The following is a 13,150-nucleotide window of genomic DNA, read 5'->3' as shown; positions in this document are numbered from 1 at the left end:
GTGTGTGTGTGTGTGTGTGTGTGTGTGTGTGTGTGTGTGTGTGTGTGTGTGTGTGTGTGTGTGTGTGTGTGTGTGTGTGTGTGTGTGTGTGTGTGTATAGCATACCACTTTGATGTGGCTTTTTGTCTAATTCAGAAAGAAAAAGGGGCCATGTACTCACATGGATTGTGTTTTCATTGTTGTTCAAACAATCACATTCGACCACATCCTGTTTCCACTTCTCTGACTTTAATAAGTTCCAGTGAAAGTAAGGCTATTGTCAGTGGAGCAGCAGAACTCTTGCTGACACCACACTCATCACCATGGCGCTGCACAATACCTGGGTGGTCCTGATGCTGGTCCTTAGCCTTCGTGGTCAAGGTAAGAAGATCATTACTGTATTAGTAGTTTGATTCATTCATTGAATCCATTTACAAAGAAGGTGGATACAGCCTGATGTGTGTGCATCCCCTTCATTTTGGGATCTTTTTTACTTCTCCAGTTCAAACAGGGAAAATCTTTGGGGGACGCAAAGCTGTCCCTCATAGTAGACCCTACATGGTGCTTTTGGAAACGAGAATGTGGAATGACGAAACCAGATTTTGTCACGGCTTCCTGATCAGCGATCAGTTTGTGGTGACAGCTGCTCACTGCCAGGCCTGGTGAGGTTCTTGACTGATCCGCAGGACAAAAACACAGTGCTTATTTGAGCTATGGTTCCATAAGTACATCAGAAACGTACAATCCAAAAGATAACTTGCAATATTCATTACTCAAAAGCTGTTTCATAGAGCTTTTAGTGACGAGCACCATGTCCAATACAATTTGTTAACAATTGTATCAATTATAACTTTGTATCCCAGTATCTATAACGTCTATGTAGGTCTTGATAAGTTCAAGAATGATCAACCTCCGAAGGGCATTCAAGTGAGTCGAGCAATTCCACATGAGTTCTTCAATAATGAAACAAAAATCAACAACTTGATGTTACTGCAGGTAAGCATGAATCCACCTTTATGTTATGTATGTAAATTATAGTGCCAATGCATTCTTGTTTTGACAGTAACTATAAATTCTCTCCCCTCCCCCCCTTTCTTCTCAAGTTAAGCGAGAAGGTAAATTTCACAGACCATGTCAGACGGATTAATTTAGCAAGCCAAGGTGATCATCTGCCTCAATGCTGTATAGTCTCTGGCTGGGAATTTAGCAGAAAAAAACAGATGGCCAGGAGGCTGAGGGAAGTTGAGGTCACACTTGTGAATCGTACACACCCTGCTGAGCTCCATGCATACTTCTCCCTTGGAAGAATTGGACCTTCAAAGGTGAGTGACCAAAAACGTATTCTCATGTTTTCTTTATTTATTTAGGCCTACTTGTGAGTCAAAAGTAGACCCAAAAGCAATTAGAAGCCAAATGAACTGAAACACTGAATTCAAACTATATTTCAGTATGCAGTAATCTCTTTGTGTGATTACAGGGAGACTCTGGTGGTCCACTTGTTTGTGAGGGTGGAGTGGCGTACGGTGTTGTGTCAGTTAGCACAAAGTGCTTAAAAGTGTACACTAAAATCCCAGACTACCTTGGTTGGATTGAAGGCCACATGAGGAAAAAGTGAATCCAGATTGTCATCGTTAATATGCTCATGCTTTGTTAACCATGTTGATGAATAAATCGGTTTCACAAAGCTGTTGACTTTCATCAAATGGGACACATTTATGGAGAGAATAAAATAAAAATGAACATCTAGCTGATCAGAATAGCATACATTTGTTAATGTGCGTGTACATGTTTTGGTACCCCCGCTCCCCCAATGAGCCGGGTTCCAGGTATGAATGACACGTTAAGCGTGGGTTAAGCCGCACTCTGCATTATTTGCATACATCTCATGTTCCTTCCAAATGTCAGTCCTCGTCGTGCTCCATTTAAAGTGTCTTCCTGGCTATCCAGCCAGGTGTCTCCCATCTCGCTGATTGGGGTTCAACGGGTGCTCTCCGTCGCCGGCTGGTGGAAGACGGTAGTATTTTCCGTCCAGGATGAAACCTCGGGTCCGTCCGGACCGAGGTTTTAAGGGGCGGGACGCCACAATGTGTCTATGCACCTTTTCTAAAGCACCTATAATATAACTATCATCCGACCCCAATATACAATTGGGGATATCTTGAACTAAATAAGCTGGTTAAAATTAAGAAAACACTGCCACCTGGTGTTTATACATTTAATGAATTTCTTTTTGAGAACGACCAACGATAGCAATTGTCCTTCATGACATTTTCTGGATTTTATTTAATAATCCCATTGACAAAATATTTGCACGATTTCATTCCTTGCACAATCTTATTTCCAGTAATGGACCTTGCAGGCCCTAACGTTTTCATTAGGGTAGTTGTACATGAAACACAACTTGGGAAAACCAAAAAAATGCTAAAGCAAGAAACGGATGACAAAGAAACATTCATAAGGGATTTTATTTTGGAAAAATAAACAAAATGTAAGCATGCACAAAAAAATGCATTGATGAGAACATTAAAACTCGTGTATTTTCCAGACGAGTCAAGAAGTAACAGAACTAACCAAGAAGGACAGTGACCAAATTAACCAGTGCAAGAACTTACTGGACTATTAAGAAAATAAAAAAAAAGTCTTTAAAAGCGTATTTATTTCCTCGTCCTCTTGTATTCCCTTGCACAGAAAGTGCAAACAAGGACAGTGCTGAATTCCCCTTCTTCATTAGGGAGACCATGGGCGCTACGAAACCACCTAACAGATGACAATTCTTCAGCCGAGATATATTCCCTCCCCTCCGAGGCTCTCGTCTCTGCCTGAACCAACGTGTGACTGGGCCCGGGCCATGGGAGACCAAACGCTATAAAGTGACGCATAACTCAAAACATGTTCTTTTTAATATAAAATGAGGCATAACATAAAACGTGTTCTATTAAGATCAATTAGAAAAATGAGACTGCCTGATGGGAACAAAAAGAAGAAAAAAAAAAGTTATAAAAACTTGGAGAAGGACCTGTGAGGACGGCTCGACGTGGGAGCCAACCTTCCCCTGAACTCATCCAGGACTGCTCTTTATCTATGGAATTGGTTTCGTTTTTTTCTTTCGTTGATGCGCTAGAACGGAATTTCCAGCTAGGTCCGCTGTCATTCAAATGGGGGTTGCAGGCGAGAAAGGGTTGGGGGGGGGGGGGGGGGAGCGGGCGGGAGGGGGCGAACATGGGTGTTGCCTAGGAGACCGACACCCACTTAGCTGAGCTACCAACCACCATCGTCACCTGGGAAGAAGTCAAAGACAAGGCAGGTTAGTAGCGATCCAGGAAAGGGGGGGGGGGGGGGGGGGGGGGAGACGCACAACCGAAATGATGACTGGCTAAAGTCAAACCAAAAATAAGCAACGTTTCTTATCGGTTGGACACAAGTCAACTGTTTTCATGACTGCCTTCTGATTCAAAGCATCTTAAAGAGGTTAGATATTACCACAAAGGCTTCGGGTAAAAGATTAAAAATATTCTGTGAGCAGCATAGTTCGAAAATTCTCTCCTGACAAAGATTTACCATGTGGCTCTCCATGTTTAACATTACCATCGTAAGGAACCCTGGATATTGGGTAACTCAACGCGGGCGGTCGCTGCAGACTGCAGACAGCCTACCGTAGCACCCACTCAGCAGTAGTGCTAAACTGGACCGTCAACATATTGTTTCTTCCAACAAATTTCAACTACAGGTGGCCTCAGTGGGCGTCAGTGACCACAGCACCGAATCCTGTTCAAAGAAAAAAAAAAAGCCCTTTGATTAATGAGGTTCCAAGCCAGGGCCAGAGGAAGGAGTCCGTCCAGATAAAGCTATGCTACTTTGGGGCGATCGGATTCACAAAAAAGGTAACTGACTACATCTTCAGCAACAACACATCTAGTAGTTGACCTCTGCATTGTTCATTTACTGTGCCGCCAAGGCCAAAAAGCTAAACGTTTAAAACGTGAGACCCTCTCTTTAGTGGAAAGATAACTTAAAATATCCTGCATGCAGTCGACAGCTTACAGGTGGGGGTTTAAATCACTCCCATGTCCGATATTGGTGGCTTTCTGATACAAAGCTTCACCAGAGCTACCATTTAGTTCTCTGTACATACCTCCTGAGCGTTCACCGTATCCGCCACCTTGTGCTCTGAGAAAAGAACGAGAATTTGCCGTTGAGAATTCATCATCCTCCCTCATTTCCGACACAATGAAAACAAGATGACCTACTGCCCATTTAGAGAACTAGGCATCCTCTGAGCTGCAGGACCTAGAAGGCCACCTGTCTCTGTCTGGGGAAGTAGCCACCACCTCCACCACTGTTGACATACCTTCCACCACCTCCACCACCACTGTAGCTTCTGTCTCCACCACCACTGCCTACAATGAAATAATACAAATATATGTGAGAATACTGGATGGGATTTGCCAAAATAACATGTAGGGTTTGGTAGATTCCATCATGGATAATCGTCCTTACCATACGAGAATCCACGTCCACGTCCTCCTCCGCCACCGCGTCCCCCCCTGTAGCCGCCACCGTCACCGCCGCCGCCGCCGCCGCTGTTGCCCCCCCTGTATCCACCGGAACGACTTCCACCACCGGAGTTTCCGGCTTGATCCACGCGAATCGGCCTACCGTCCAGGGACTACGGAGTAGCAAAAAAATAAATAAACAAATTGAATACAGGGCAGTGCGGTTCCGTTTCACAAATTCTATTTTAGCGGGTATATCTTCCAAACGTTTCTTGGGTCAATCGGAGGCGTCTTACCTTTCCATTCATGGCGATCATAGCATCCTTAGCATCTTCGGGATTCTCAAAGGTGATAAAGCCGAAGCCTCTGGACCTCTGCGTCTCCCTGTGCTTGATGATAACAACTGGACCAGAAGAGAGGGATCAAAGTTAAAACTCCTGTCATGATTAAAACGCACAATCAAGCGGGTTATTTATTGTTGTACGAGTCATCCATGCAGTACTTGCCTTCACTGATGGGACCATATTTGGAAAATACGTCTTCGAGTGACTGTTCAGTTGTGTCAAAACTGATACCACCGACAAATAGCTTCCCTTCGTCTGACGACATGGCGAGTTCTGCCTGCGGGGGGAGACAGAATACGAGGGGGGACCGAGTTAATGAGCAGGCGGAGATGCTTCCCCCATCCGTAAGGCCCGGATCCAGGCCCCTTTGTTCCTGCGTGTGCTGCGTCTCCAGAGGAGAACCCAGTACGCATCCACAGGCCCCACGTCAAGCATCGACCCCTCCGCGGATGCCCGCTCGACCCACAAGCGATCGCAAACCCCGGCTTATTGTACATTATTTCAGGTTGTAACGTTATACTATCTGCCTTGCGCAAGTTTTGCTGCTTCGTGAATAGGTCAACGCTAAAAATATTTTTTTTCCGATCTATATAAGGATACATGTGATCCATTGCTTAATTCAAAGTATGATGCAATTAATTACACAACCAACTCCCCGTATTCAATTTAAGTGAAATAATAGCAGAAGTCACGAGGTAGCCGCTACACATAGCACAATGATACGGATACAGGGATGCTACGCCGTATCATGGATGCTAACGATCAAGGCCTTTGATTAATTTCCTCTACGCTATAAATCCACGGCGCAAGGCCAACCCATAACGGCTGGTATACGTTAAAACAGCATCAATAGTAATTATAAAAAGAAAAGCCGCCACAATTGAGGCTGTTAAGATGCATTACCGTTATATTCTGCGGAGATCGGTAGCGGGCAACCTGAGGCAAGAACGAGTAGACACTAAAAGGACCTGCACCGGGTGTAGCCACGCCCAGTTTTCCTCACTAAAATGACCCGCACCGGGTGAAGCCACGCCCAGCTCTCCTCTCAAACACGCAAACACCGAGGCGTTTGAATTAATGTCGGCTCATTTAAATGAACAACAGGAAGTGGTCACCCTCCATCTGAGATACCGTTACGTTGGTGTTATTATACATCAACAAGACGAAAGTCAGTAATTACGAATCGCCGTGAGTGGATATGTTACATACATTATGTCTATAAAGGTATACGATATCCGTGGTATATATAAATATAAAGAGGCAAGAACAACTTCAGAAAATGTTTTATTTTGTCACATTAAATTAAATGACATTAAATGATCACAATAATTATTGTCAAAACAAGCGTTAACCACATACTGTGTGACAAAGTGCTAAACCTACGTTTACCCCGTCAGTTAAGTCACAGTGGTCGTTAAATAAATGACAGGTGTCCGGCTCAGTATTTTATGGTTTTGCAATTATAAAGCCAGCAAAATGCTAATAATGCATTGGTCCAGGGAGAATCACGTTCAACACATATGCATACATTCGGGCTGCATTAAAATCACAAAGTTTTGATCCTTTGCTTCGTCTAGCGTCTCTGCCTTACTATTCCCCTGGAGTAGTGCAGAGATCCTCAGTTTGGGCAGGATGCAGAATGACCCGGGCCACGCATTGGGCCGACGTCATTACGTTGGCCCCGCGTCGACGATGGATGCAAATGGCAACTCTGAAAAACAGAAGAGCAGTGATTTATGTTTACACTAAACACAAAACAGTCAGAAGAAAAAACCTGATTCAAAACCCAGTGTTATTCATACTGTCATTTATGAATCTTCTTTGCATGCATTGTACCATTATCTTTTTTGAATGCCTGTATATTTATTACTCCTGATTGTATCGATCGAAAGGATTATATCCTCAGTTTACATTATGTATTTACTGCTCTTACAAGAAAAAAGGAAAAAAAAACATGATTTTCTAGAATCATGCTGGGAATAACATTGGGCAAGATGACCTACTACCCATTTAGAGAATTAGGTATCCTCAGAGCTGTGCCTCAAGAGGCACAGATTAAAACATTGTACCAACCTTTTTCTATGACCCAAATGGAGGAAAGGCAAAGCCACAGTGGCTACCCAGCGGACATGGAGACATCATCATCTTCTTCTACAAGGACATTCAACCTTAATGGATGGACAGGAAAACAAAATCAATATCAAGCCCTCCAGTAGTTTAGCGGCAGTTATGCAGTTGCGCCGACACACACACGCACAAACAAGTCAATTTAACAGAGCAATGGTATAGTTATAATTAACCACCCTTTAAGCCCTTTACCACAAATGAGAAATTGCAGTCTCAATGGTAGAAAATGTATGCACAATGTGGGATCCGTCTATTTCCTATGACACATTTTCTCTTAGAAATACTTCAGTAGGCTTCGGGGATTTTGGGAGAACTCGTGGGTAAACAGCCTTTGACGTCGGATTATTTAATTCCCCAAAGGTCCTTCTTTTTTTTTTTACGAGAAATACTCCGAAAGCCAGGATGCGCTACTGGATGAAATTCATCTTTTGGAAGTAGTCCAGGCCAAGCCTTAGCAACGGCTGAGAGTCCCATTGCATCGTGGTCAAAGTGGTAGACAGTCTAAGATGGGACATCAACATGATAACTGTTTGAGGGATGTGAACAGGAGAGCAAAAAATGTTACCTCACTTTACTGGCACTATCTCCAATTATGAACTAGCCAAGTGAGCAGCGTTCACCAGAGACAGGAGGACTCATGTGTCGGTAGGCCCAACACTTCATTCGCCAAGGACTTTTGTTGATTTCCAAAACGATAGCGGCCAGAGATCTTGGGTGTAATGAAGCATTATGACAGAACCAGAAACAGCAGCAGCAGGAGGACAGCAGGAGTACATTTCAGTTCCTCGTCCGTCTCATCCTAGAAGCCCACCCCTTCATATCCAGGCTGGTGTAAGCAGACGTATAATAATTTAAATTAAAAAAAAATCCAGACACGTTGTCCCTAGCAGCTACATAGAGCCCACCCCTCATGCTGAAAGCCACATGTCTGTACTAACTGTATTCAGTGAATTCTAAATCAGATTCCTAGGTTGTTTTAAACTGGCTTCTGTTCGGAGGAAATCAGGAATCAGAGAATTTTCCACGGGTAGTTTTAATAGGGCCTAATAAGGCCAGAAGAGACAATAAAAAAGTACTGATACACAAACAGAGCACATTTCTCAATGATCAGCCCAAACTGCAGCCAATTGTGACGGGATTCCTCAGGATGTCATTATATATATTGCGGCGACTTCTTTCTTTTAAATAAAAAAAAGGGGCTAGAAAGCGCAGCTGTCCTGATACATTTGCAATTTCGGGTTGTAGCATTTCCAGAGTCATCCAGAATATTTTGTATCATGTCCATCCCTACAATTTGAAACCGCCATGCCTCCTTTATTTATTTTTGTTGTCAAAAGGATGGGGTTGTGTATTTCTCATTTCACCAAGTTCATATTCTCTGTTGACACAATCGGTGCAAATTATTTAAATAAAGTTTTTCCGAAGTCAAAAATCGGACTCATGGATAAGTACTCAAGGAAATTAAATATAAATAACTTGTTTTCAATAGTTTATTTTCAAATCTAAAACTTTTAAATGGCAAAATCTGTTGGGCGTTTTCAAATGCTAGCCAGGCAAGCATATACACCCAGCACCGGGTAGTGTAGTATGAACATACCCAAATGAGAGCATGAGGAAATGCCAAATCATCGGTTAAGGGTTGGTTTTGAGGAAAAAAATAATGCTCCAAATTTTTTTTATTTAAAATATAAGGCCAAGTTGAGCAATAGGCCACTCCTCCACCATCTAGCCCCTTTAACAAGTTAGGTAACAGGTCATCTAAATGAGTAATAAAATAAAATCATGCAAAGAAACCAGGGCCCATATCGAATAAATGTTCTCAAAAATGGTAGGAGGGGCAGAGCTGAAGACGTTGGCAAAGACCATGACGGCATATCCACAGCATGTCAAGCTTCACAAACATGTCTTATTGTGTTTGAATAATCATTTCGAGTTGAATATTTTTTGCTGTTGGCAGCAAAAGCGCTGATGACATTTTTGCACTCGAACCGAATGTTTTTGCGGCCGTCATTATTCGCAGATAGAGAATTGGATGTAGAAGCCGTCAGGTTGTGTGGAACAGCAGAGATCTCACCTAGTGATTAAGCACAGAAGCTACTCGGCAATTCTGTAGGCAACTCTAGATCCTCAGTATGGTTACTTAAACGAGGGAGCAAGTATTAGATCATGAATGGAGCATAACTGGTGGCGCTTTAGTCTACGGTAGTCCCAGCGGAGTTGTAGAGCACACAAAAACCCCAAAAATAAACACTTAAACAAGGGATTTAAGATACAAGGCCAAGTAACCATATTTCACAAAAAGAATAACCACTGCCTCCCCCCAAAAAGCGAAAAAAAAAAAAAGGTCTTGGAAATCTTTAGAAAAAACTGTGCAGGTTGGTGATGGTCTTGAAATCAGGAAGATTTTTTGTGTTTTTACTCGTTTGAGGCTGAGGACGAGAAGTAGGCACAAGTGTAAAGACACTCAAGCATCATTTGGACAACATCACATCACTTGGGATTTTCACATGGGAAAGGGGAGAGTAGACATGACATCAGGCAATGCTAGTCTGTAGGGGGGGCTTTTTTTGTTGCAGAGAATCTGAACGCAGAAAGGGACGTGCCACTACTCGGGTTCTAAGACGGGCATGGCTGAGAAGAGCTCGACTGTCCTCGGTTCACATATGCAGACAGGAAGGGGCTTTCCACAGGGGTGTTACGGAGATGGGCGCTTTTCGACGTTAACGTGACTAGTTCATAAGTTATATCAGTATGCTACTCACCATAGCTGTCATAGCCGTCCCTGTATGATCCAGAGCGCTGCTCTCCTCCATAGCTGGTCTGACTCCTGAAACATCAGAGGGACGTGTTAGAACACAGGCTCATCAGCCCTTTAGTTGACGGATGTCTGACAGCCAGTCAAATTAACAAAGGGGTCTAAAACCATGATTTAAATTATTATTCTTTTTTTTTTTTACATTAACCTATGGTAAAGATCTCCAAGTGCAATATAACCATGGGAGGAGTTATTTTGCTTATCCAAAGTTGACCCCCCCCCCCCCCCTCCCAAAACTAGAAATAGTGATAGAGAACAGACAGACAGTCTGTGAGTTCCGTTCCTACCTGTTGTCCCGGCTATATCCGGCATTGTATCCACCACCACCACGGCTGTGGCCGCCACTCCGGTATCCGCCGTAACTTCTCTCTTCATCGCCATAGTTTCTATTCCCACCAAAGCCTCCTTCTCTACTGTAACTTCTATCTCCATAACTTCTATCTTGGTAGGACCTCTGCCCGTACCCTCCGAAATCCCCTAATGAAACATGAAGAAGAGAACACATGAAGGAACCCTTTGTACACACATGGAACCTCAAAGTCATTAGCACAGCTTTGAAGCGCATGCCACAAAACAAAAGCATTTACACCAAAAAAGGGCATGACTTAAAGCAAATGTGAAAGGAACCACATTGCGGTGCCAGCCCTTACCTTCCATATAATCACTCCCACCTCGTCTACCCCCTCTGAAGAACCCCCCCCGGGGTCCAGAGCCACGGAACGAGCCTCCTGAACGACCACTAGGCTTCCCGGCCTCATCCACACGGATCTGCTTACCGTCAACAACCTGCAATGAAACATAAAAGAACAAAAAAAAAAGAGGAGAATTTGTGGGGCTTTCAGCAAGCAATTTCAAGTTATGACTTAACGTTAAATTGTATACTCGTCAGTGGCTTCTTTCATGACAATTAATTACATTAATTAATACACTAATATGTATGAGCATGAACATGACACCCATATTCAGCGCATAGAAACGTTATGCCATAGGCTACTAGTAGGTTTCAGTTGCAAGCTGCAAATGTGGCGCATGCCTAAACATTTGTATTGAATGTACCTTTCAATGTTTTTTTTATTCACAGGATTATTATGGACATTAATTATTTTTCGAAAAACAATAACCGCTGAAGTTGACAAAGAGTCCTTGGAGCGAGTGGACAAAAACTATACTATAGAATATAAACTGGAGAAGAATTCGACAAAGCAATATCAGCATGCGTAAAGTTAACTGAAATGGATACTGAAATGGATATCGTCCACTCTGGAAGTCCAACCATCTTTCCCCACTAACACTAACTCCGAGCAACTGTTTCCGGCTGTTCAGCCTGGTGACAATGTTATATGTAAGCAGCCATTCAGCTGCCACATTCCATCCCTAAATAAAAACTTTCTACCAGAAGGACTTCGATCTTCTACCTAATCTGAGTCTTCTATCCCTCTTTTGTCAACTCTCAAATCTTACTTACAAGACACCCACCCACACCCACACCCACACACACACACACGGTCTTGGCAAATACAGGTCAAGAATCCAGGCACATCACAGTTACAGATCCGGGTTAAGGAGTAAACACGCTTTTTTCACTCGAGAGTTGGCTTTATATAAAGTCCTGCAGCCATGTTGGTAAATAAAAAATGATAACATTCAGTTGCAGGCTTTTCAATGCATGAACATTAGGGATGTGTCGGTCGCGACCGATTCGTTACAACGAACGAATCCCGAACGTGAACGACAAGAACTGGTTCCCCAAAACAAGAAGAACTGGTTCTTTGATTCTTTTTTTTTTTTAAACATAAACCAAAAATATGGTCACGTAAATAAAATATACAAACGAACAGAGCTTCGTCTCCCCGCGACTTATATTGATTGAGTCTACAACGTTCTCAAAGATTCAGCCAATGAGAGGTAGCAATGGTGTTGCAATGGCACCTGGGTAAACAAATGACAAGGCGGTACCGTTGAATATGCGCGCTTTCTGTCTGACGTATCTTGGGTCATACCATTCGACGTGGGGCCACTCATATATCCGCCTACATTTTTTCGAAAATAGACTTGACCTCCATCTGTTTATTGGATAAACGCATTTCCTAATCCCAGGAGTCTTTGCTCCATTCTACGTCAATTTAAGAACAAACAAAGAAATTAAACTGCAGTTCGTATTTTTTATTTATGACCATGAAAGTTCTGTAATGCCTGAACAATGAAGAATTAAATGTAAAGTAAAATAAAATTATAAATGTAAAACCATGAATGAAATATAGAGAGTAAGCAAGTGGTATAAATATAGGTGGGACGTTCAGTTATACTATATAGTGTATCTTCTCGATTTTCGCGGGGTTTAGAGCCTAAAAGTGGTTTAAATTATGCTCGGGGCGGGACACCAAGTGACGTAATCTGACGTAACGAACGAATCAAATAAACAAATCGTTATAGTGAACTGAACGGAAAGAACTAGTTCCCGGAAAATAATCATTTTGCCCATCCCTATGCTCTGACAAGTAACCGGTTTTGTCAAATACAGGTCAAGAATGCAGGTAAACCACTTAACTATAATGCTGTAACAGATTCAGGAATAAACCAACAACACTACAGTTGGCTTTATATGGACACAAATAACCTTGTTTGTATCTGACTGGAAATATGATGAAACATTTCATGAAAGGAGAATAACCTACCTTCCCATCCATAGCAGCCATTGCGTCTTTAGCATCTGTGGGGTTTTCAAACGTCACAAAGCCAAATCCTCTCGATTTGTTTGTCTCTCGGTCCCTCACAACGTCAGCTGTGAAGGTATGACAAGACAACATTAGTCGTCTGTCGTTTTCAAGATGACCTTCATTTACAGTCGATGTCAACGTTATTGACACCTCACCCTGATGCCTCTGACAGCCACAGTTTATGAAACAAACATTTTTCAACATTAATTCGGAAAGGCAATAATGGAACAGTGACTCCAGATTCAGCATACCTTTCAAAACGTGTCCGTACTTGCAGAAGGCGTCCTTGAGGCTGGTCTCGTCCGTGTCGAAGCACAGCCCCCCAATGAACAGCTTCCCCTCGTCAGCCATGTTGAGCTGCACACACCGAAAATAAAGTTGTTTACCAGGGACAGTTCAGCCTTTAAACTGTCAGCCAAAGAGCACACGTCGACAACACAGCACCTGATCCTTCAGCTCACCGGGATATTACAATACGGATGACTGACTCACATTGGAACCACAGTTTTAAACTTGCAGGACCATTTGAGGCTCCCGACAGGAGCAGCGGCCGTCGTTTAGACGAGCAGTGTAAATTCAGAAATGCTAAGGAAATCCGGTGTTGCCAATAATGTCAGTCACTGCAACCTGCAGCCTTAATGTCACTAAATCCATACGAATATAAATGTACAACGT

General features: G+C 42.9%; 3 protein-coding genes across 7 annotated transcripts in view; 1 reads left to right on the top strand and 2 right to left on the bottom strand.

Moving 5' to 3' along the window:
- The first annotated feature begins 200 nt into the window (after positions 1 to 200).
- On the top strand, positions 201 to 1,663 carry LOC132469837 (mast cell protease 3-like). Its single transcript, XM_060067928.1, has 5 exons — positions 201 to 360; positions 482 to 641; positions 843 to 975; positions 1,083 to 1,301; positions 1,457 to 1,663. Exons 1-5 carry the CDS (start codon positions 303 to 305, stop codon positions 1,592 to 1,594), a joined length of 708 nt encoding a protein of 235 aa, XP_059923911.1. The 5' UTR covers positions 201 to 302; the 3' UTR covers positions 1,595 to 1,663.
- Positions 1,664 to 2,426: 763 nt separating this feature from the next.
- Positions 2,427 to 5,877, bottom strand: LOC132469840 (cold-inducible RNA-binding protein-like). Of its 3 annotated transcripts, none has more exons than XM_060067931.1 (8): positions 5,720 to 5,877; positions 4,979 to 5,093; positions 4,769 to 4,875; positions 4,477 to 4,645; positions 4,328 to 4,376; positions 4,112 to 4,146; positions 3,565 to 3,744; positions 2,427 to 3,257 (listed from the first exon to the last, which is right to left on the bottom strand). In XM_060067931.1, the coding sequence occupies exons 2-7, from the start codon at positions 5,079 to 5,081 to the stop codon at positions 3,713 to 3,715; spliced, it is 495 nt and encodes a 164-aa protein (XP_059923914.1). In that variant the 5' UTR covers positions 5,082 to 5,093; positions 5,720 to 5,877; the 3' UTR covers positions 2,427 to 3,257; positions 3,565 to 3,712. The 3 variants fall into 3 exon arrangements, with proteins under 3 accessions (XP_059923914.1, XP_059923915.1, XP_059923916.1); XM_060067932.1 differs by having other exon boundaries at positions 3,633 to 3,744; XM_060067933.1 differs by lacking the exon at positions 3,565 to 3,744.
- Positions 5,878 to 6,087: 210 nt separating this feature from the next.
- The window catches only part of LOC132469838 (cold-inducible RNA-binding protein B-like), a 7,219-nt gene continuing 156 nt past the window's right edge, over positions 6,088 to 13,150 (bottom strand). Inside the window, exons 2-8 of one of the 3 annotated variants that reach the window (XR_009528498.1) lie at positions 12,727 to 12,832; positions 12,434 to 12,540; positions 10,409 to 10,544; positions 10,046 to 10,235; positions 9,706 to 9,770; positions 6,890 to 6,984; positions 6,088 to 6,527 (exon numbers count right to left, since the gene is read on the bottom strand). Coding sequence is in view for 2 of the 3 variants with exons in the window: in XM_060067929.1 (XP_059923912.1) it covers positions 9,359 to 9,372; positions 9,706 to 9,770; positions 10,046 to 10,235; positions 10,409 to 10,544; positions 12,434 to 12,540; positions 12,727 to 12,826 (612 nt within the window). In the remaining variant the exon portion in view is untranslated. Of the gene's footprint in view, positions 6,528 to 6,889; positions 6,985 to 7,307; positions 9,373 to 9,705; positions 9,771 to 10,045; positions 10,236 to 10,408; positions 10,545 to 12,433; positions 12,541 to 12,726; positions 12,833 to 13,150 lie in introns of those variants that run through there. The other 2 variants (XM_060067929.1, XM_060067930.1) reach the window with 2 other exon arrangements.

The sequence above is a fragment of the Gadus macrocephalus genome, chromosome 12 (assembly GCF_031168955.1).
Source record: "Gadus macrocephalus chromosome 12, ASM3116895v1".
Classification (NCBI taxonomy): Eukaryota; Metazoa; Chordata; class Actinopteri; order Gadiformes; family Gadidae; genus Gadus; species Gadus macrocephalus.
The sequence above is the reverse complement of the archived record's forward strand: the minus strand, read 5'-3'. Positions and strand labels throughout refer to the sequence as shown.